Source organism: Pteropus alecto, unplaced genomic scaffold (assembly GCF_000325575.1).
Source record: "Pteropus alecto unplaced genomic scaffold, ASM32557v1 scaffold45, whole genome shotgun sequence".
NCBI lineage: Eukaryota > Metazoa > Chordata > Mammalia > Chiroptera > Pteropodidae > Pteropus > Pteropus alecto.
The window spans coordinates 2297851-2321313 of NW_006442491.1; the positions used below are offsets into that span (position 1 = coordinate 2297851).

General features: G+C 40.0%; 1 protein-coding gene across 1 annotated transcript in view; it reads left to right on the forward strand.

Moving 5' to 3' along the window:
- The first annotated feature begins 424 nt into the window (after nucleotides 1–424).
- Nucleotides 425–23463, forward strand: part of RALGAPA2 (Ral GTPase activating protein catalytic alpha subunit 2) — a 292479-nt gene continuing 269440 nt past the window's right edge. Inside the window, exon 1 of the mRNA XM_015596875.2 lies at nucleotides 425–813. Coding sequence (XP_015452361.1) covers nucleotides 708–813 — 106 coding nt within the window. The 5' untranslated portion in view covers nucleotides 425–707. The remainder of the gene's footprint in view (nucleotides 814–23463) is intronic.

Genomic DNA, 23463 nt, shown 5'->3' on the forward strand with positions numbered 1-23463 from the left:
TCCGTGGTGACTCCAGAAGCCAGAACTTAACATGGTTTTCATTTTAAAAGCCTTGAAACTTTCCTTACTGAGATGTTTCTGTGGTTTAGGTTGCACTGGAGGAAATTGCGGTGGGCACAGAGTGAAGGTACAGGAACCCTTGGCTTCAGCGGGTAGGCGGTAGGTTCTACCGCTCGCCGCCTGGAAACCTGGAAAGGAGGTCGCAGTGAGTCGCTTCCTACACAACTACATTTCCCAGGAGGCTTTGCGGCCCCACTCGGGGTAGGAAGCTAGAAGGTGCTTAGAGCCGGCCTGCTGACTCCCATTGTGCCAAAGTCATGCCAGTCTGATTGGACAGGTCTATCGCGGTGCATCCCGGGACTTATAGTACGGCGTGTACGTAGCGCAAGGTACTTTGTGATTCGCGGCGCTGGCTGGGCGCTCCGGGCGCGCCCCTGAGAAGGGTCCGGACCGCGCACACGTGCGCCGCGCCCTAGGGGCCGACTGGCACCTCCCGCGGGGCGGGGCGGTCCGTTTCTCTTTGACACCGCCTTCCTGCCCCTCCCCTCGCGATTCCCGGCGGAGCCACTGCTGAAGCGGCTGCGGCGGCCGGGAAGGGGACTGCGAGTTGGCCCGCGCGACACGCGCCGGCCCCGACCCAATGCAGTGACTCGTGCGGCTCAGCAGCCTCGTCCCCCGCCGGCGGGGTACGGGCTTTCTGCGGCGGGATGTTCTCTCGAAGGAGCCATGGAGACGTGAAGAAGTCCACCCAGAAGGTGTTGGACCCCAAGAAGGACGTGCTGACACGCCTGAAGCACCTGCGGGCGCTGCTGGGTGAGGCGCGCGCCGGGGCTCGGGAGGTCCGGGCCAGGGTCAGGGCTGGGATGCCGAGGCCGTGTTGGTGGTGGGGGGGAGGAGGGCGAGGCATCAGACCTAGTGCCCTGGTCTCGGTATTGTTCCCCAGAAAGCGGGCACTGCCCTGTCGCCCTTCCGTGTAAACTTACCCCAAATTCTCACTAGGTAACCTCGAGGCAGAGCACAGCGTGACTGTCCTTTCCCCAGCAAATACTAGAACCCAAGTGGTCCTAGCACACGCATTTTTGAAATGTCATTTTCCCTCCCGTTTTTTAATGTTAAGTTTTTAGTCCGAGACCCTAAGTAGACTGAGACCCCAAGTATTTCTAGCACGGACTTAATTGAACGGTCTTCTCTTTCGCTCCCCTTTCCTCTTTTAAATTTTATTTTTACTTTTGAGGCTGAGTCCCCAAATAGACTGAGACTCCAAGTGGTACCAGAATACATTTAATTACACTGTATTATTTCCATGCCCCTCTTTTAAATTTTTTCTTTATTTTGGGTCTGGCTTCTTCAGTTTCTTTGTGTCCTTGGTGTAATAGAGGCTCCTTGTGTCTGCTTGGAGGGAGGGGTGACTTTCCTGCGTTCAAGGAAGCTGCTTCTCCTTTATTGCCAAGAAGACAGTGGTGGTTATATGCCTTCTTCCGTTTTTATGAGAATGCTGGGTGGAGGTTTTTCAGAGCCCAAGTGGGCCTGCAGTTGACCTGTGATGAAGCTCACCTCTGTGGTTGTGAAGCGTCCATAAGGCTTCCTGTCACCTGCTGCATGTGATTTGTAGCTGGTTTGCTATACTATGTTTTGTTTTCTATTTTCTTAGTCTTTTGTTTAGGATGAGAATATCTTTGCTATCTATAGACAGACTTTGTGTATTTACGAGCTGAGAAAAGGACACCTTATGTTTTCTTCTAGAAGTCAGTTTTATTCTTAAAGTGAGCAAAAATCACCTAATTTAGGGCACATAGTCTTAATGTTTGTTTCTTGAGGAAATATGGCATAAAATAATTTATTTTATATGTGAAAATTTTAAATAAAGATCTTGTTCATAAGATTAAAAATTGCAAATTATTTCTATTTATATTCTGTGAATAATTCTAAAGGGAAAACACACACACACACATACACACGTGTGCACACGCGCGCGCAGACACACACACACACTCTGGTTTTGCCAAGTGAAGTTCTTCACAATCTCAGATTCCTTAAGATTATACTGTCTTGTTCAGTTTGAAATGAAATCTTCAGTTTGGAACGAAATGTAAATTACTGTTAGAGGGATTAGTTTTCAAGACCTTTGAAAGTGAAATGTGGTGTTCTTGGTAAACTGAACTTTCTACTTCCTGTAGTAAAATACTATGCACACACAGGTTGCATTGTGCGGAGTTCTTAGTAGTGACTGATTAACACCTACTGCAGGAACATTTTTGATAAAGGAGAGTTAAGCAGTATTTTAAAGCATTTGATACTTTGGGACTTTTTCTGTAGTAGAGAATTTGAACTTTCATTCTATACAAGTCTACAGGATTAAGTTGGCTACATTTTGTAAAGGCAGAATCAATTAAACCTAGATCAGTTTGGTTTCTTAGAGATACATAGTACATTGTTACCATTCTGAGAAAGTTTTCAAGGCTGTGTAATTGTGGTTTCATTTTATGTATATCTTATTTTGAGGAACATTTTTTTTAATCATTTCATTGAGCTCATTATGACTTCAGTTGTGTAACATGGAGTTCTTTGATACTTCCTTAGGTGTACGTTGTTTTTTGTTGATGCATTTTTTTGTGGAATGGCCTCATTTACTTTATTACTGTAATCTTTATTCATAGGACTAGATTTTTGTAAATGTGTCTGAAGAATTCTAGTCATAATGTTTAATGTAAACTGTGCTTTAAAGACTTTAAAGAAAAATAGTACTTTAATGTACTAGTTCCTACCACATCACATACTCTGTTTGCTACTTTAAGAAAAAGTCTACTTAGAAAAAAAGTCTCTTGATCTGAAAGATGGGAGTTAACCAAGATCAAAAAAATGATTTGTAGGAAATGTTTAGACATTATTATTGTATTTTTATTTGTATATTTATATAATACTCTTTCACATTTTATTTTCAAATGATAATAAAGATGCCATTTTTTACATACAAAGATGATACCGCTGACCTGGATTTGCAGCAAAGCTGCCTGACTTTGGGGTAGTTACTTAGCCTGTTTTTGAACATCAGTTTCTCTACTGCATAAAATGTGTATGGTGATGTCTGCCCTGTAAGGGTTATTTTGAGTATGATATATAATCTATTTTAGTAGAGTAGGCATTTAACAGTTTCCTCTCCAATCATTAATAGGATAGAACAAGCATTTTAATAGATAGTTCCCTCACTCTTATTTTGATAATTGGGTGAGGGAACTATCTATTTCTTCATAAAAATAGTCTGTTTTTAAGACAATTGGCTGAAAAACACAATTAGCTCTGAAAAGTATAATATTTCTTAGTATTGTGGTAATGACTCCAATTAGAACTTGCTTAGCTACTTTGACCTGGCTATATATTGTAGAGTGGCCTGATATTATTAGCTTTATTTTACAGAAGGAGAAACTGAGGCACAGGCAGGTCTTACAAGGGGCCGAGCCATGTACTAAATGGTCTATATGTATTATGTTAGGAGAAGAAGAAAGTTATTAGGTCCTCCGACTTCCTGTTCTCTCAATCCTGTTGCAATTATTATTGGGAAAGTAAATGAGCAAACAAAATAAAACAAAAACAGAAAATATACTGTGTATTGCTATCTTGCTCCAACAAAGATTTCATATTGCATTAAAAGTTGAGTGCCTAGTGAGTCTCAAAATAGGATATATAAATGGCATTGTTATAGAAAGAAGAATAAGTGTAATAGTAAACAATAATGTGTTATGTAATTAGTTGCTTATATGGTAGACTCCATTGTAGGATTTCGACAGGGCAAAAGAGATCATTAAGAATGGCACAAAGATAGGGGAATCTTGAAGGAGGTTTTATTCATGCTGGACCCTGAAGAATGGTTAAATTAGCTCTGTCCAATAAAAATATAATGTGAACCACATGTGTAATTTAAAATTTTCTAGTAGCCACATTTAAAAAAGTAAAAAGAGACAAGTGAAATTAACTTTAATATATTTTATTTGACACCGTGTATTTAATATATATGATGTCAAAAGGTAATCAAAATAAAATATTAATTTTTTTTTACATTTTTTTTATACCAAGTCTTTGAAATCCGGTGTGTATTATACACATACAGCACATCTCAGACTAGCCGCATTTGCTCAGTAGCCATTTGTGGCTAGTGGCTACATACTGGACAGAGCAGGGTTAGAATTTGGGAAAGTTGTGGGGGAAGGCAATTTTGGCTAAGGAAAGGTGAAAGAGCTGGTGGTAGAAATATACTTGGCAATGATGTGGGACGGTGAGGAATACCAGCTTGCTTCTTCCTTGTGTCCAGTGGGGGAGTGGTGAGGGTAAGGTTGGGCACTGAGAAGAGGCGGGTGCTAGAACCCTGGCCCTGAGGCCATCCACAGTGTCAGATAAGTACCTATAGTACTGTGTAGGCCAGGATTAGGGGCAGGGCAGTGAGTTGAACTGGGGGGAATTACGGGGGAGGAAAGGAGTAGGTAGCCTGATTGGGAGAAGCTGATGCAGGTTTGGGACTAGGTTAGAAAGGGTATCGTTTGCCTGAATTAGCAGCTCAGATCTTATCCTGCAGGTGAGAGGACCTTCTTGGAGAGTTCTTAGCAGGCTAGATGATAAGATTTGAAAACTTTCTCTCCGCCAGCAGGGCCAGGAAAAATGTATTGGGGCTGATGGGAGGGGTGGCACTGAACACAAGCAATGTCGGAACAGACAAATGATGAGGGCATGAAATAAGAGGTTCCATTAATGGAGAGGTGGGTTTGGATTATAAAGGACCACTGCAGCGGGAGTGATCCTCTGAGCTAAGTAATGAAAGTGAAGTTTGCAGAAGCTAGGTGAGGAGTAAGTAATCTGAAAGAAAAGATGTTTGGCATCACAGGCCACAGTCAAGTCAAATCAAGTGACAGCAGGGTTTGGACCAAATTTTTGGAATCAGAAAGGACAGAATAGTCTCTCAGAAATGCTGTCTATATTGATAGAGCAATATAGAACATTTTGGTGTATTTCCTTTTCTGCATCTGTTGCTTTAAGTTCATTTACAATTTTAAATGTTGCCTTTTAGACTTTTTTAATATTAGCATTTCCCTATGTTTTGTTCCTTTCATTCTTATTAATTAAAACATTTGTTGAGACTATACGCCATAATTTAATTTACCATTTCTTGGATGCTAAAATTGTTTTCTTCCTTCTCCCTGCTCTTCTCTCTTTCTTTCTCTGATAGAAATAACACTGCTGTAAACATTAGAAAGCAGTTTTTTCTATATTTTGCATTATAACCTTAGTATAGATTCCACTGAAATCAAGTTGCTGGGTTTAAGCATGTTTATGACTTGATTCACAGTGCTTTCCTAAGTGTTGTTCCCATTGGCCCTGCCAGCAGCAAGGATCGAAACTACCATTGTAATCTGACTAGCAATAAACACATTTTTATAATTTGATAATTGGTGTTAGTTGTTTGGGAGAATGGGAGTGTCATGGATAGAACCAGAATTGTTGGGAGGAGATCCTGGCTAATGACAGGGGAAGATGAGCTTGATATTGACTTAGAGAAAAAAGCAAGATCTAAATGGAAATGTCTGGGAGGTTGTAGGACATCAGGTCTGGAGTTTAATGAGAGGATAGAAAACAATGATATGGTTTTTTATTGAATCTCCCCACAACCAAGGATGAAGGTAGTGTTCCTACTCTCAACCTACAGATGAGGAAACTGAGGCTCAGTGTCAGTAACTACTTGTCTACCAACTCCCAGATGATAAGTGGCAGAGATGGGATTCATATGATTATAAAACCCATGTTGTGCTTTTGCTGATTTTCAGAATCAAAGGCATATTTACCTACTAGAAAATATATTTACCCACCAGAATGACTGTTAATGTATAAATGAAAGCCCACCAGATTTTGTATGTTTCCCAAAAATATTGCTTTGCTGCTCTCTTCCTGTTCTCTTTTACCATGGTCTTCTAGAGAGACTTGAGGCAATATTTGATTTGAACATGGCTCAAAAAAGACTCCTATTTTTTGTGTTCATGAACTTCTTCGTGCCCTCAGCAGGCCTAGAAGGTGGTGGAATATTTGCATGGACATTAGTGCCATGTGGACAGTTGATTTTATTGATTTTTTAATTTTTTTTTCAATTAAAGTTGACAGTATTATTTTTTATTGGTTTCAGGTGTATAGCATGCGGTTAGACATTTATATAATTTACAAAATGATTCCCCGATTAGTCTAGTATGCACCTGGCACTATATGTAGTTATTACATTATTATTGACTGTATTCCCTATGCTATACTTCATATCTCCATAACTATTTTGTAACTTCCAATTTGTTATATGGACACTTTACAACTAGAACAAAGCTGGCAGGTGTAATTTCAGACTCTTCAGGCAATCTTATTATGGCCTCTTTCAGTTGACCTTGTTTGAAGCAAAGTGATTTTGCCATAATATCCCCTTTGCTATTTTTTCATCAATTTTAACATTTTATATATGCAACCTCTGGCATGTAAAGTGAACTTTGGACACATGTGTAACGCAAACACACCATCCATGTTTCTAGGACTTGAGATTGTCTAGACTTCTGATGTGAGAAAGGTGAACCCGGGATAAAAGTCTGATTGAGCTCAGATGTGTTGTTTGAGATAACTGAAAAAAGTTGGCTTCCACCTTTTATTCTGGGAATAGAGACAATTGGTAGGTCCAGAATATTTTGATATCAGCTTTTATAATTTGTATTTTTATTTTGTTTGTAAGCGCTGTGTTTGCAGAGGGGAATAAATACTTCTACCAGCTATTTAGAGTATTGATCTTTAGGCTCCAAACTGAGTGCCATAGATAAAACTGTAGAGAATTATTTATTTAAAATAAAAAGTTGACTTAAATTGATTCAATTTAAATTTTAAAATTGTTTTTAAAAGAAGGAATATAAGTTACTATACAGCAAAATTAAAAATAATATATAAATGTAGTAAACACCTGTTCTTGGATTGTTTTTAAAAAAATGCAGTTTCACAAAACTGCATGTTGTGTGTTCTGTAGGGCTGTGTCTTTAGAGATCAATAATACACAAGCCCAGGATTTACTGTTTGGTAGGAGAGACAGATATGTAAACAACTATATTTACTACAGGGATGTTAGTGCCTCAGTGGAATGGGATGCAGCTATAGAGGTGGTTCCAAGGTGCAGAGGAGGAGAGACAGAAGGGATTCTTGGTGGGGTTGCCAGTGTGCCCTGAGGGAGATTGTGTCTGAGGTGGATTTGGAATAATGAATACAGGAGTTTCTCAGGTGGACAAGTTGGGGCTGAGGGGACTATAGAGAGAGGAGCTTGTGCAAAGGTAATGGTGTGGCCACCATAGAGCTAAGTGTACAGTGACTTTTATCCTGTGGTGTGGGTAGGTGTTGGGAATCTGGGGAAGAGTTTTAAGCAGAGGACAGAGCCAAATCTGATGTCTTCCCTCAGTGGGTGGTGAAGGAGTCCTAGTCTCTCTCAAATTTGAAACAGTAGATGCCAGGAGACCAAGGCTTCCACCCTTCTGGATTGCAAACCATGATAATGTAGCTTGGGTTGCAGATGTTCATCTCTCTCCCCATGTGGAGAGTACCTGTCTCAAATTGAATTCATACTCAGAGGGAGGCAGAGTGGTGAGATGGAGAGTGAGAAGAGCCCAGTGGACCCTGTGTGAGTCGAGGGGTTCCACCATGTCTGTGCCATCTCCACCCCTGAGCTTCTCAAAAACAGGGTTCTGGTAACACCCTGTTTGTGCTTTAGGTGCTTGAGTTGTATTTCTGGGTCTTGCAACAGAAAGAGTACAGATTAATATGCCAGGAAGAGAAAGGGAAATTCCAGATCAAGGATAGGTGGGTATGTGAGTGTTTGTGTGAGCATGTGTGTACATACACATAGATATGATTTTAATATTTTTTAACACCTGGAGGAATTCGAGTTTATATTCAGGAAAAGGGACTAATAAAAGAGCAAATTAATAATAGAGAGAAAGGGGATAAAAATGGAGAAGAGTGTGATCTACAGTGGGATCAAGAATGTGAGGCAGGAGATCAGGCTTGACAAGAGGAGCACTTCTTCCTCTGAGGTCACTTGGAGGAAGCTAGAATGGTGTGCTGGACAACAGGGATGTGGAGGGAGCTCTTATGAGATAGTTTCTCTTTGTAAAGGTAAGAGGTAAAGTGAATTACTGAGTCAGTTTTCTCACTTGCGTAGTGATAGGAACTGAGTGAGTATGCTTTGCTCCCTTATTTCCTTAAAATAAAGGAAATATTATAATCTAAGATTTTTTGTTGTTCTTTTGGGAAGTAATCTCATAAATGCATTAGCTTATGTATTAAATGCTTGGCCAGAATGGAGAAATGTATATATAACGAGGACAGTTTAAAGTAGTGCAGATGTTGCCTGTCCTTCTACTTACTGACTTTGTGCCCCATAGTGACATAAGATGGGATAAGAGAATTTGCTGTGTCCTCTGTGGTCCTCTTTCCTTCATATTTCTTACTGTGGGAATATCTCCCTTGTTGGATGTGGCTCTAGCATTTAAGGGTAATTTTGATTTTCTCCAGTCTTCCTTAAATGTGACTTAACCCACATAAGATTTAACTATTGATTTATCATATTCGTATTTCACTTTGTACTTTTGTAAAATTTTTTTTTCATATTCTCATTTGATCAAATTGTTGCCTTAAGCAACCAGTTCATAAAGGATTTATGTTCATAAAGGATTTGTCTTCTAGATTCTTAGTAGAGCTTTGTTTCTGGGTTAGTTCTGAATCCTCATTTCAGGATTTTAACTTTTATTTTTAGAAAAGAGATTTTCATATTCATTTTTATGTCTTCTATATTGTTTTAGAAACTGAAACCACATCTGGAAAATGTTGAACACATTTAGTTGTAATCTTTGACATTATATATGTACTTTGATTTCGCTATTGCAATTGTGGTTTAGTTTTTAAAAAATCCCTTTTGAAAAAGATAAGGAGCCCGTTGATATTGTTTTGTGTTTGATTTTAAGCGGCAGCATATATTTATTGAACTCAACCATAAGGATACATAAGGTACTAGTGACATTGCTTGTGCCTGACTGTGGGAGCCATGAGAATGTGCCACTTAGATCTGCTGTGGGAAGCATATTGACTGATAGCTCCAGCTGCTGCCCTTGATTCACCACCACTTTTTAGCCAAATCTAAGCTTCTCTTGGGCTACTCCTAGCCAGTTACTGAGCAAGCAGGACTACTAATGCGGCCCATTCCTGTGTGACCCTGGTGCCTTTGAAGGGTAGCTTTGGCTTGAGAACTCCCCATTGCCCTGGCCAAGACTTTCTCAGACTATGTTGATGTGTGAGACTCTTCCTCCTCATCCCTCCTTTCTTCCCTGTCTCTTTCACAGGGGTCAGGCATGCATTGTGGTCTGAAGCCTCTCTCTGCCTTCTCAGGTCTTTCCCTTTAACCCTATATATAGTTTCCCCAATTAACCTCTTGTATGTCTAAGCCTCTCTTGGTGTCTACTTCTCAGAGAACCCGAACTAATATACCATCTCTTTCCCCAGAAGGTGTTGCCCATCCTGCCACCTAAAATTCTGCCAGGAGACAGCACATTACATCTTCCACATAAGCTTTCTTTGTCCCTTTGCCCTGAAATGATCTTCCCTCAGAATTCCCATAGCATTCTGTACTTCTCATTTGGCATTTATAGCCTTTGGCTTTGTATTATTCTTATTTGTGTTTCTGCCTTATCTCTCCGACTAAATGATAAGTACATTGAGAACATGAAGACCTTCTTGTTCATCTTGATTCATCTTGGTAACATACTTTTTTATTCGTAATAATAATAATTAGCATTTAATCATCACTTTCTTTGTGCCAAGCACTGCCAGAAATATTTTTACATTTATTAACTCATTTAATGCTCCCAAGTGGGATGGTAATATCATTATCCCCATTTTGCAGGTGAGACGCTGAAAGGTTAAGAACCTTGTTCAAGGTTACACAGCTAGTAAATGACAGAGTCAGGATTTGAACTCAGGCAGCTGGCTCCAGAGTGCCCTTATTTATTAAGTTAATTTTTATCTAACATCAACCATGTGCCAGGCGTTGTACACAGCATTGGGCATGCCAGAGCTTGAAATCCAAGTCTGGAACACGTAACTATTTTTAAAAAATGTGATTTCTAAATAGATGGATCCAAGTCTGTGGGGGAGTAGCAGCCACCTATGTGGATGTTTTGAAAAATTCCTAAAACTTTCCTGCCCCAAAGATTGTTTTAACCAGCCAGAAGTTCCCATCATAAAATAAAGATTAAGACATGAATTAAGGTCTCCTGAAAGAGCTCTTTAACCTTCTCCCTTGTGTAGATGCCCTCATTATCAGACCCACCCCTTGGATCTCAAAGGGAATAGTTGTAAGAAAGGACTATTTCTCTGGACAAGAGGGAGAAAAGTGGGAATACCGTTACCGGGATGTGGAGAGAAGGCAGCAGGAAGGTCATAGAGTTTTTGGTGAATTCAGACAGGCTTGAGTGAAGCTTAAGCAAGCACCTGATATTCTTTCATGGAAACAAAATTGGAAGGACACTATTGTAAAATTTTAAATTTACAAAAACAAAAACTGAGTCACCATCCCCCCAAAAAGCCCTTTTATAACTAGTGGTGAAAATTCTTTCAATGAAATTTTTGTTAATATTTTCCAGACTTCATGCAAAGAAAGGGGAACTGGTTACGTACTTTGCTTCTTTTAAACTTTTTAAAGGGATTGATGTATTTTATTTCTGTCTGGTCATGTTTCTGGTGCAAACGATGCTGACCTCTTTATTCCATGGATTTTATATCTGATAAAATGAGGATGTGTTTGGGCCAGAGAGGCTTGATGTAAGAGAGCTTATGCTGAATTCCTGGAGGGAAAGTAAAGTATCACTTAGTCTTTCTCTGTGCTTGTGTGTATGTGTATCATATTGTAGATATTTATTTTTTCAGAGAATGTTTCCATTTCTCTCTCTGCTCCTAAAATAAATACTTAGACAAATAGACACATCATCTTTAACTCAAAAGGTAAATATGAACTAGAAAAATATTTGAAACTTATAGGTGAGGAAATAGCTATATATTCTCAGTATATAAAGGGTTCCTACATATTAATAGGAAAAATGATAATAAATAAATGTTCAAAAGACATGTATACATAAGTCACAAATGAAGAAATGTTAGGATCCAGTGTTTTAAATGTCATTTTTCAGTAATAATCTAAGACATATAAATTTACAGATTAGGATGTATTTACCTATTATATTAGCAAAGTTGCTATTCTCTTTTTTCCCCCTAATAATAGACTATGTTAGCTCTCCATCACCCCTTTGATAGACCTATAATTTGGTATGATCTTTTTGGAAAGTAATTTGTTGATATGTATCATTGGTCTTAAAAATTTGCATATCATTTGACCCAGTTTCCTCTATGATGGATGTACTTAAAGACTCTGTAAGAAATGCATTGCAGCATTATTTGTATGTTTAAATTTTTTATCGAAGCGAATTTCACATAATGTAAAATTAACCATTTTAAAGTGAACGATTCAGTGGCATTTAGTACTTTTACAATGTTGTGCAACCACCACCTCTATCTAGTTCCAAAACATTTTCATCTCCCCAACAGAAGTAACAATTAAGCAGGTTACTTCTTATTCCTTCCTCCTGCTAGCCCCTTGCAACCACCTGTGTGTATGTGTGTGTGTGTAACCAAACGGGGCTTATTTTTTATTTTTTATTTTTTGCTTTGCTTAATTATTTTGTTCTACCAGAATGATAGTATGTGTTGAGAGCATATTCGTACTAGTCAGGACCCTTGGTTGCAAGTAGCAAAAACCTAGCTCAAACAAACTAAAAAAGATGGAGTTTAATGACATATGCAGCTAGTCTAAGGGGGATGTTTGGCCTTAACTATGAATGTTGACAGGGCTATAAATAGTATCTGGGACATTCACCCATTCTGATGTTTACTTTCTTTTTTCCCACCTCCCCTTTGGTGGAGAATACTCCTCTTTACTCTTGATTCTGTGTTTGTTTTCTGTGCCTTTGCTTCATTCCCAGGCCGATTCTGCAAGGTGTAGGAGAAATGGTCCCTGAATGCTAGTGACCCTTGAGAACAGTGTGGCCCCTACCATAGGGCCCACCCCAGTTCCTGAGACCATTCTAATTGGCCCTATTGGGGTCATGTGTCCATTCTTGTACCAATCACTGAGTGAGGGAGATGGGGTACTCTTAATTGGCCAGCCTGGATCACTTCCCTGTTTCTGTTGACTGACTCTTGTTCTGGCTCATATATTTCTGAGAAAGTAGTTCTAGAAAGACTTTCTGATGCATTTCCACACAAAACAGCACTGCTTATTTCTCTGCTTGTGCCCATGTATACCACAAGGTGTAAAATTCATTGACTTTTGTGTTAATAATCCTAGATCACCAAAAAAACCTTAAATGACATTCTGTAAATTCTACTTAAGACTATAGGAGTTATATTCAAGATTATATAATTTGAGGGAAGTAAGGGTTACCTTTTAAATGAATGGATTGACTAGTCTTTGAGGATAGGTTAAACCATGTGTATTGATTTCAAGTCATTCCACAAATAGTAACTGAGTACCTGCTATGCACCAAATGAATCTCAGCTTTATGAGATTATTCTATTAGGGCAGATGGACAATAAACAAATAAAAAACAAATATATAATATAATTTCAGATAATGTTTATAGAAAAATGAAGTTTGATAAGGGCGTGTGTGCGCTGGTCTAGATAGCAATATCAGGGAAGGAAGGCCTCTCTGAAGAGGGATTTACAGCCAATACCTGGGTTAAGTGGGGAACAACTTTGTGCTTATTTCTGGGAGTAGTAGCATTCTAAGAGAGAACAGTAGGTGTAAATATTTTGAGTCATAATAGGCTCAGGAATCTCATGGAAGCTAATAGAGTTGGAGGAGTGGGAGTTAGGGAAAGGAGCTGGGGTGAGAGGGAAAGTAAGGGTAAGACCAGGTGGCCTCAGTGAGATGGGGAGCTAAGAGCAAGGGAGTGACATGAGTAGATCTTTAGGTCTGATCTTTAGGTATAGAGGAATCACTGAGGTTCGCACATGGTGACTAGACTTGCTTGGCTAGCCTACCAGAGATTGGTTTTCTGACCACAAGCTTACTTGTTAAGAAAGCTTTCTTTGGCTTACTTTATATAAAGTCATATACTTTGCCCCAAAACTGAACAGTGACTGGAGACAAAAGAGGGAAGAAAAAGAAGTGGTGCTGGAGAAGAGGAGTGGCTGTGGCAGCCATAGCAGGCACAGGTTTTGAGGAAGATGGGGCACACATGCCTGTGTCCTTCCTGATTGTAGCAATGAATAGTGATAGGAAGACAGGTTAGGAACAACACTGGCCAGTGAGACAGCAGAGCTGGAATGCAGTAGGCCATGTAATGGGGCCCACACAGTGGCCCAGCTTGTAACAATTTAGAGATGGGCTTGCTATGTTACCCCAAATTCTAGTCAGAGGCAAAGAGCAGATACATTAATAAGTGCCTGTGACGTTGACAAAAAATGGGGATCTGCCAGTAGCTGAAAAAGAACACAGGAAAATGTTCAGTACAATATTATGGGTCAGTACAATATTAATTTATCTGTACAAATTATTGCAAAAGGCAGCAAATGCTGCAGACTGGCCCCGTTTCAGGTACCCAGATAAATTAGAACCACTTTTGTTTTATATTGTGTTACTTAATGGAAAGGTCTGAGGGAGTCTTGATCTTTGGCTCTGTGTTAATTGATGACATGTGCTTTTTATGAACCAATGTTGCTGAGTGTGCACTGAAGGGGATTCTGTTCTTGTAGTTGATAATCAATACCAGGTTTAAGCAGTGTGTAAGGCTACCCAGTATTGTAAATGAATCTTCTCATGATTGGAAATTTCATCACATTTTTGCATTTAGAGGTGTCACACATTTGCTTGTTCCCACTCAGTGCAAGCTATTGAATGGCTGGACAGAGACATTTTTTTTCCCGCCTGGCTCTGACTTTTTTAAAGTTTTCAGTAAATGACAGTTAGAGAAACATAGCTTTCCCTAAAGATAGCAAAAGTCCTTTATAACTAGGTCATTACAAGGCATTATGTACAATGTATGTATTATTACAGAAGAAGTTTGATTACGATGTTGGACTGAGGAAATTTAAGTTATTTGCTATTTTGAGGGCATTTTAGTTTTGGCAAAGGTACTATTTTATATGTTGTTTGGATCTTGAGTATTCCTCAGAGTCGAAAAGTAAGACAAGTTTGTAGAAAATTATGACCTGGTGCTATGTCCGCTGAGTTCTCTTTTATGATAGTCAGATATTTTCTCTTTTTGAAATACTTGGGGAGTTTTTTCTTTCCCCAAATGAAAAATAGCTTTATAGTTTTTTTCTGGTTATAAAGTTTTGTGTACTCATTAAAAACATTTGAATAATATGAATAAAAAAATAATTTAAGTGAAAAAAAGCCCTTCAAATTCTGCAGTCTCCTGATAACCGCTGATAAAATTTCGGTAAACATGCTTTCTATGCTTGCTTTTGTTTATGTGCATTGTTTTCTCTCTTTAGTTCTCTCTAGCTCTCGCTTTCTGTCTTGTATGTGCACACACATAAACACAGTTTTATGTGAATAGTCCTTATACATGGTCTAACATTGTAGTTTTGACTTAACATGCCTTGGACATTTTCCACATCGGTATTTGAAGACTTGCATTATACTTGAATGGCCATATCTTGTTCCATTAGACTCAGTAACAAATTATCCACCACCATTCTTCAGGCCGTGAGTTTCAGGCCTTCCCATGCCTTCATCAGATTGTGGCCTGGGAGTGAGAAGAGTGGCTGCCCAGCAACCGGAAGGGTCTTTGGTTTCTTGTGTATGGGATACAGCAGATATGACAGTGTTTGTGACTGCTGACAGGGTAGGGGACAGTATGATGATTTTCTGGAGGTAAAGAGAGCTCTTTGGGGAAGGCTATTGCATTCTTTGCTGTGAGTTAATTTCACAGATAGGCCACTCTTTTTACCTGCCCAAGAGGAAGGTCATTCCCCTGGCAAGCTGGCTCTGGTGTCCTAAATAAACCTACTTCTAGGTTCTCTTTTGGATTTCGTAACCATTTAGTTCTGTGACTTCTACCAGATCTCTCTTATGTACTTTTAAAAAATCGTATTTCCAGTTATGCTTTCCTGCACATCCTTTACTACATTCTGTTAATGTTGACTTAATTAGATGAGCAGTGTGAGAGCCTGACTGCCTGGATTTGAGTCCTGGTAATGGCCTAACCTCTCTGACCTTTCACTGGCAATAGAGACAGTAACTGCTTACCAGAGCTGTTGAAAGTTTACTTGAGTTATTATATACAAAGCTCTTTTGTAAGCTTTTATTATAATTATTAATAATAATTATTTGCTAAAGTGAGTTGGCTCTCTCTACCCTCATCACCACTTTTCTGCTTCCTTAGTTGCTGAAAATGGAGGTTTAGATGTCATCATTTATCTCATGCTTTATCTATTTTATTTCTTTCTCTGACTTTTTTCCCTAGTGAGTGGTTTTGACTATAATATAGGTTATCCCCAGTTCAGATCAAGAAAAGTAGAAGAAATTGTTCATTGACTTAAAAAGTCTGATGAAACTTGATTCCTACAAAAGGAATGAATGAATATATTAAAATATATATAAAACACATTTGATTTGAACATTATATTTCATTGGTGTATATATTGTGTTTTATTGTATTGGTACTTGATATCTCTGATAAAAACAAAGTTTTAGAGTCCTGTATTAGATAAGTGTGTCAAAAATGTTTAAAATAAAAATGCCTCTACTTTTTAAAACTCTAGCTCTAGATATTTGGAGTATATACAGAATTACCTTTACACATGGACTGTCAGCCCTAGATAACAAAATGTTGATATCTTTCTGACTTCTAAGAATTTTACTTTCTACATCTAGTTTATTTTATATAAGGAAATGAAAATAATATATCTTAGGAAATGAAGTAGGATGAATGTAACTTTTATAATCTTTTCAATTATGCTAGTATTTGTTTCCTTTTCTACTGTCAGATTTTATTTCAGTATCTACAAGGATATTTTAGTTGTAGGTAATAGAGAACCCAAATATAAATATAAATGATCATTTTCTTTTCTCCTATAAAAAGCAGTCCTGAGATAGGGTGGTCCCAGAGTCAACTAATTCAGCAGTTTAGTGACCTCGATAGTCCAGACTCTCTCTGCTTTGCTGTCCTTAGTGTCCTCAATGTGGCAAGTTTGTCCTCAGAGTGGCAAAATGCTAGGAGCTGTTACTTGTACTGCACCCAGATAGAACATTGTTGTCTAAGGCAAGGAAAAAGGAAATACTTTTTTGTGTTCCTTTAAGAACAATTTATCTTTTCCAGACATCTCCCTCAGAATTCTTCCCATTTCTTATCGACTAATGTTGGGTCACAGGCTCGAGCCTAAACTCTTCACTGACAAGAGGCATGTTGCCTACATAATTGGTTGAGCAGCATCAGGTTTCATCTCCTGGAGCTGGTTGGGGACGGGCCAACCTCCCTAAAGGGCATGGCTTTGTTGGGGAGGGTGGGGTGAGGGAGCTGGGGGGAAGGCAGTTTCTGCTCCAGGCCACTCTCACTTTTTAGTTTGAATGCTGTGGAGAACACCTATGGAAATAAATGTTCGATTATGATAAAATTTTGAATATATGCATATTTTTAGGGAAAATTTTAAAAAATTACAACAGTATAATTGGTATGTATAACATAGCTGTAATGTGTGTAAGAAACAACTATCAGTGACGCTAAAAGGAATATATAGTTTAGGCCCCAGCATGTTTCCAAAAGTATTCTGAGAGCACTAGTCTTTTCCTTCTGCTGGGCCAGGCTAGTAGTGCTTGGTAACTGTATAGCAGCTTGTTGGCACTGGAAGGGCCTGAAAATTGGATTAACAGTGTGGAACTCCTTAGCATAGTGGGTGGGACAAAAGTCTGATTGGCCTGGATGGTTGGGTGGATGGGTGGGTTTAAAGTGTTGGTTTTACTATTATACATCATAAATTACATATATACAAACTTATTCTTTCACATATATTCAATATTTAAAACAACAATTAAAAAAAAAATCTTTTGTACCTACCACATACTCTGTGCTCAAATAAATACTTTCTGTTGATTCAAGGTTGAAACTGAGACTGGGATTTTATTGAATAAATATTATGGAAGGGAAAAGGGAGAGGACTGAGGGACAGTGAAAGGGCTGATTTAAAAAATGGGCTGTGGAAACTAGGTTAGGAAAAAAAAGAAGTGAAGAATTGAGGGGATCATAAATTATGACAAGATGGTGGGGTCAAGGACCCAGTAGGGTTGAAGAGTGTTTGGAATTAGGTTTCTAGAAGGAGTGAGCAGGAAAGATAAGAAATATCAGGTGGAAGGAGGGTGAATTGAAATGGAGACCTTGGGGGTGGGATGGTTATAAGTAATGACTGGGTCAAGGATATGACTTTGGGCCTGGGAGGTGGAGGACAACCTCATTAGCGATAAGGAAGTCAGGCATCATTTAAATAAATGTAGAAATCAGCACGAATTATGGAGAGAAAGACGGTGAGCCAGGCCTCGAAATCTTCCTGAGAGCATGCTAGGGTGAATGAAAGACTGTGTACAACTCGGGTTGGTGAGGCTGGTTGATGTCTAGACTGATGGTGTGAACAGCACAGAAGCATTTTGTGTGTGAAAGGGGAGCATCAGAATAATCTGGATATTATAGTCTGTGAGCAGAGAGGACATTTAGGTCATTTTAGGCCAAGTGTGTGTGCGTGTAGAGGAAATGAAATGCTTACCTGACAGTCTGCAGGGAAGCAGTGTTCCTAGGGGACTGCCAGGTTTCAGGTAGAGCCAGAATGGAAAGGGAACCTTTAGAGATGTGGTGGAGGAGAGGGGATATGGTGAGCTTTATTTTACATAGGGAGGAAAGGGCCGTGGTTAGGAAGCTGGGGTGAGATTAGATGATGCCCAGAGCTGTATGGAAGTGATAGAGCCAGGGTCATGTGGGAAGCTTGGATTTTCAGGGAGATGGATGGAAACCAGAGTATAAGCCCTGAGGGAACTTCCCTGGTATGTGCCTAGGGTGTGGCCCATTATCACATCTAATTACAGTTTCCTTTTTGAGTTTTAGCAGTTTGTGGTGAGGAAGTTCGGAGGAGGGTCTGAGTGTCTTGGGCGGAGCAAGAGGAGGACCTCCCATCACTCCAGTGGAGTGGGGTGGAGTAAGAGTTATCTTCAGTACAGTACTTAACTTCTGGATGACTCTAGGAGTAATCCCACATCAAATATACCCAGTGATGTTTATACCTAAAAGTAGATATGGATGAAAACATGGCACTTGAGAGAGTTTTTCTGAAATTCGAAGTGTCCATGGCATTAGAAAAAGTGTTTTTGTAGAGTGGAGTTTGATCTTTTGGTCCTTTAAGCTTTGAAGAAATCTTATAACCTTACCTGGTGGGGTGTGAGGTGTTCTTACCTGCCAGCTGACTTTGGGGAATGAGTAGGCACATCTCTAAATTCATCCTCTTCCCCCATCACATCTTTGACCAGATCTCATGTTTCAGAACCCTGATACACTGGGGCTGGAGCCTTTCAGCTGCTGTGTAAGTTTGTATTTCCATCCACATGAAGATTTTGTATTTGCATATAATCAGTACAGGGAACATTTTTAGATCTGTTTATATATTCATTTTTCAGATGTGAATTTCTCTTTAATAATAATGATGATGGTACAAGTGTTATTCTCAAGTTGAAGCATAATCAGCATACCTTCTGTTTTATGACCTTATTACCTGCTGAGTCTTGAAAGGGCTTCATTGTGTTAACTTTAACTCCTCACTAGGTAATCTCCAGGTCATGTACCTGCCCTTGGCACAGCCCTGCATATACAGGAGGTTCTAAAACCTACTGGCTCATGTCAGGAAAAGGAGTCCCTGCCTACAGGCTGCTTAGCACATGTCACAGTTGACTGAAAGTTTGTATCTGTGGGCAGCCTCTAATCTCTTTTTTCTGCTTTTCCTTTTTTTTTTTTTTTGCTTCCTCTCTTTAATCTCCCCTCCCCCTTTCACCCCTGACCTATGGATGTTGCCGTTTTCCCTTAAGAACTGAATCTCTGAAGGCAGAGCATCTCCTCCCACACGCTCTTGCAGCGTGCACTTGGGGCCTGGTGCCCTCGGCGCACTTGGGGGGCCTGGTGTACCCGGGGGGGGCCTGGTGCACCTGGGATATGGTCCGTGGCTCTACCTGGGGCGCAAACCCAGGACCTTCTGTGTGTAAAGCAGACGTGCTGACCACTACACTATGGAGCCACCCTGCTTTTCCTTCTTTAAGGGAGGTGCTGATGTGTTATACTTGGAGGTGCCTCTTCATGGGCTTTCTGGCTCTCGTGGCCAGTGAAGCTGCTTAGTGACAAGTTTCTTCTTCCCCACCAGTATTTCAACAATAATGTTGCGTAACAATCCACCCAAACTTCACAGCTTATGTAGGCCTTATTATATAACAAGCATCTATTTTTCTCTCTCACTCATCTGTATTGCCTGGAGTCATTCTGCCTCTAGCTGCAGGTTGCCTGGGATTGGGTCTATTGTGGGTTGAGTACAGCTCCACTCTATATGTTTCCTCATTTCCCTTGGACCAGAGACTACCTGAGACTCTCCATATTTCTGATGACCAGTTGGCTAAAACAAGTCAAGCGATTCAGCCCCAAATCAGTGTGGTAGATGAAGAGAAGGAATAATTTGTGATGTTTTTACAAACTACCATGAGATGGAAAGAGGTCAGGGACCTGGGCCATTGTAAAAAGGTGAAATCACCAGAATCCTATTAGCCGTTAAGTAACAGTGCATTACTAACGACATTCATCCTTGTCACCGTTTTCTGTCTTGTGTCTGACTAGCTTATTTCTCTTATTATCAGTTTTCTAAATGATGTTTTATTAGGTTGTCAAGTTCACCTTGAATTTTTCACTTATCCAGTTTCCCTATCACCTGCCTTCAAGTGCCTTTAGGAAATTTGAGTAAAAAAGCAAATGACACTGTCTTCATCTTCACACGGATGGGTAGTTATGGCTGGGATGGCTCTCACTCTGGGGTGGGGGAGTGGAGGGAATGGGAGGATTAGGGGGTCATTCCCTAATGGGAGGAGCCGAACTGAGCTCTTTCTCTTGATGGAGTCCACTGGGGCTCTCCAGCAGGATAAGGACATTTTCCCTTCCTTAGGTACTTCCAGCAATCTGCTGAACAGGTTTTTGTGAGGCTTTATTATGATCCTCCCAGCTAAAAAGGAGTAGAATTGCTACTGAAAAGGATTATATGTGAAGGGATAATCCCAATGGTTTCATAGGTATGTTTATTGATAGTGCTTTCTGCTGTATTGGGGTTAAGGGCCATTTAATAAGGGATCATCTCATTAAGTGTGTTTCATGAGTCATTGAGTTTTCTGGCTTCACAGATAGGTGAAACTGGGTTACCTAGTGGGTTACCTATTTGCACCTAGTGAGATGGCCTAAGTCAAGAGCTAGGTAATTGTAAAACAACTAGCATTTACATAATGCTGACTGACACACTTTGCATATGCTCATTTTATCATCACCACAGTCCTATGATACATGAACCACTATTAGCCGCATTTCTTAGATGAGGAAATTGAGGGACAGATAGGGTATTTAAATAACTTGTTTCAAATCCTGTAGGTTCTGGACTTGAACATAGGAAGTCTTCTCCAAAGGTTTTGCCCTGAACAATAGTTTGCTATTGCCTTTCAGCTGTGTGTGGAGCAATGTCAACAAGAGGTTTAGCTGAACAAAAGGGTGGGAGCTTTTGGTGTGGAATGTAGATTTTTTTTTTTTGAGATATTATGGGAAAATAATAGAAACAGTTTATTGGCTATTGGTTGGTGGTGAAGGAGAATGAGAAATTAAAGGGGATTTCTTTAAAACTTCAGGAATGACCCCTAGCTCTATAAAGCTATCTACTGTTACTTCTCTGGTTAGTATGAATATACTCCCCTGAGTTTTGTGATTATAATATGGCAGTGTGCTAGTGTGTGTGCCAGATGAACTGAAAATTATCACCTCAAAGGCACTTCACAATCTGGGCTCTATAGTTCTGATGCCAGAGAGCTTGACAGGGCAGAAGTTCAAAATGGGACCCCAATCCAGAGCTCTAGTGACCAGGTTCTTGTGCCACGAGAAAGAATTTGAGAACACAACAAATAGCGCAAGAAAAGTGCAAGCTTTATTAAAGCATAAGTACACACTTAAGAGAAAAGTGCCCGCAAACTCTGAGAGTTGCCTCAAACTGTCTGGATTACAGGCTTTATTTTCTTGGGTGGGGGTGGGGAGAGTAAGGAAGGTGGAGATGAGGTACTTGCAATACAGGTAGTATTATAATGATATTAGATAAGCCAAAACTGAACAAAAGATGAGGACATAGGAAAGACTCCAGAGCCTATCCTGAAGGGGAGGGGGATGTCCCAAGGCTATCCATCTGCCTCTGGGTCTTGGCTTGTTTCACACCACATGGAGGGGAAGGGGGCAACCCAAGGTTATCTATCCTGTCTCCTGACTTTGGCTTGTTTCTCACTGCTGGAATCTCAGGTTTGGAGTCAAAACAGGTAGAGGGCTGAGGAAGGGTTTAAGGAAAAATTCCAGAGGAGCATCCTTGAAGGGAGGGGAGAATGTCCCTAGGCTAACTTTCCTGCCTCAGTTCAAGACTTGTCTTCCCTCCTTCTTCCTTACTGGCCCCCACAAGGCTGTGAAGAGATTACCATAAGATCCTTCTTGGGGAAATTGGCAGTTCCCATCTTCAGTGCCACTCTCTTCTCTCTCGTTTGTTTCCTGTCTTCTTGGCTTCCTGCTCTTTTTCCAGTCTGGCTCTGCTGCACTTACATCCCCAAGGTGATGACTAATTTCTTTATATTCTTGACCTGATTTCTAGTCCGATTTATTCCCACTTATCACTGAGGCCTTTGTATAGCTCAGGTTTGAGCTGGAAGACCTGGACAGGAGTTTTGCCCACATCCTGACTAGCTGTGTAACTTGGACAGGTCACATAAGATCCTGAACCTGAGGTTTCTTTATCTTGTTTACACCTGCCCCATCTACTTCACAGAGTTGTGATGAGGGTCAAATAAAATAAATTCATAAAAGTGTTTTTAAAGCACAAATGTATAGCATTATTAATATTCCCAACTTCCTCAAGTGGCCTTGTCCACTCTGTGCTTTGATGCCCTGCATAAGCTTCAGTCGTGGTGCCTTTTCTGTTACTTGTTTGTTTACCTGTGAACCCTTGAGAGCCCTGTGTCTTATTCTCTTTAAATCTCCTGCTTGGCTCAGGGCTAGTTAGTATGGGTTAAGGACTCGGTAATCTTTGAATGAATGGGTGAGGAATGTCTGTCTAAAGGAAGTTTCTAGTCATAGTGTTTTGTTTTTGTTTTTTCTCCTGAACAAAATTTTCCTACTATATCTATATACTTCTTGAAGTTAGTGTTATTATAAAAGCAGCCCTTCGATACTTATATTCCCTATTGCAGGAAGCCAAATTCCAGTGCCTGTGGCTGCCTTCTTCATGATTTATACTTACTTTATAAATATTCATCTGATGAGTTTTTAAAAATAAGACAAATCAAAGAATCATCCTGAATTTTTAATTAGAGATATAAAATATTTGATATTTAGTTTTTGTTTATATATTTAACAAATATGTGTTGAGTACCAAGCTCTGTTCCTGGGGCTGGGAATATAGTAGTGAACAAAACAGATGAGATTCCTGTCCTTATGCAGCTTCTATTCTGGTGGGATGCCAATCAACAAAGAAGTAAATGAGTAAATGAGATAATTTAAACTAATCTTAAGTGCTGTCAGCGGGATTCACATGAATAGGATGCCCAGACTAATAAGGAGTTCTCACACATGTAAATAAACTGAGTTACATTACAGATGTTATGCTCTTAGTTTCAGTGTGTATTGGGTTACCTCGAAGGGATCTAATTGGTTAGTATTTTTAAGCCCAGCACCATCCATGCCTCATTCACAAGAAAGATAGTGAACGGCTGAGGAAGAAGGTGGCTGTTACCTGGACTTTTGGCTTCATGAAAGCATCTCAGTCTGTATGAGGGCTCCTCAACCTTGACCAGGACCCTCTTTGTTCAGGTGATGTTTCTGTATCTCCCTCAGAGAGGAGGGAGGCCCAAAGGAGATGGGGGAGTCATTGGTTGTCTAGTAACCTTTCTGTGCCATCTTGCTGGATCAATGCAACCACATCCTCGATGCAAGGGAAATTGTTTGCTTGCATCCTGTGAAGCCCAGCTGGTGAGCAGTCAGTAGTCGATCCATTGCAGAGTCTATGAGGAAGAAGGCAGGGTGATAGGATGAAATGTGAAGAGTGACATATGAG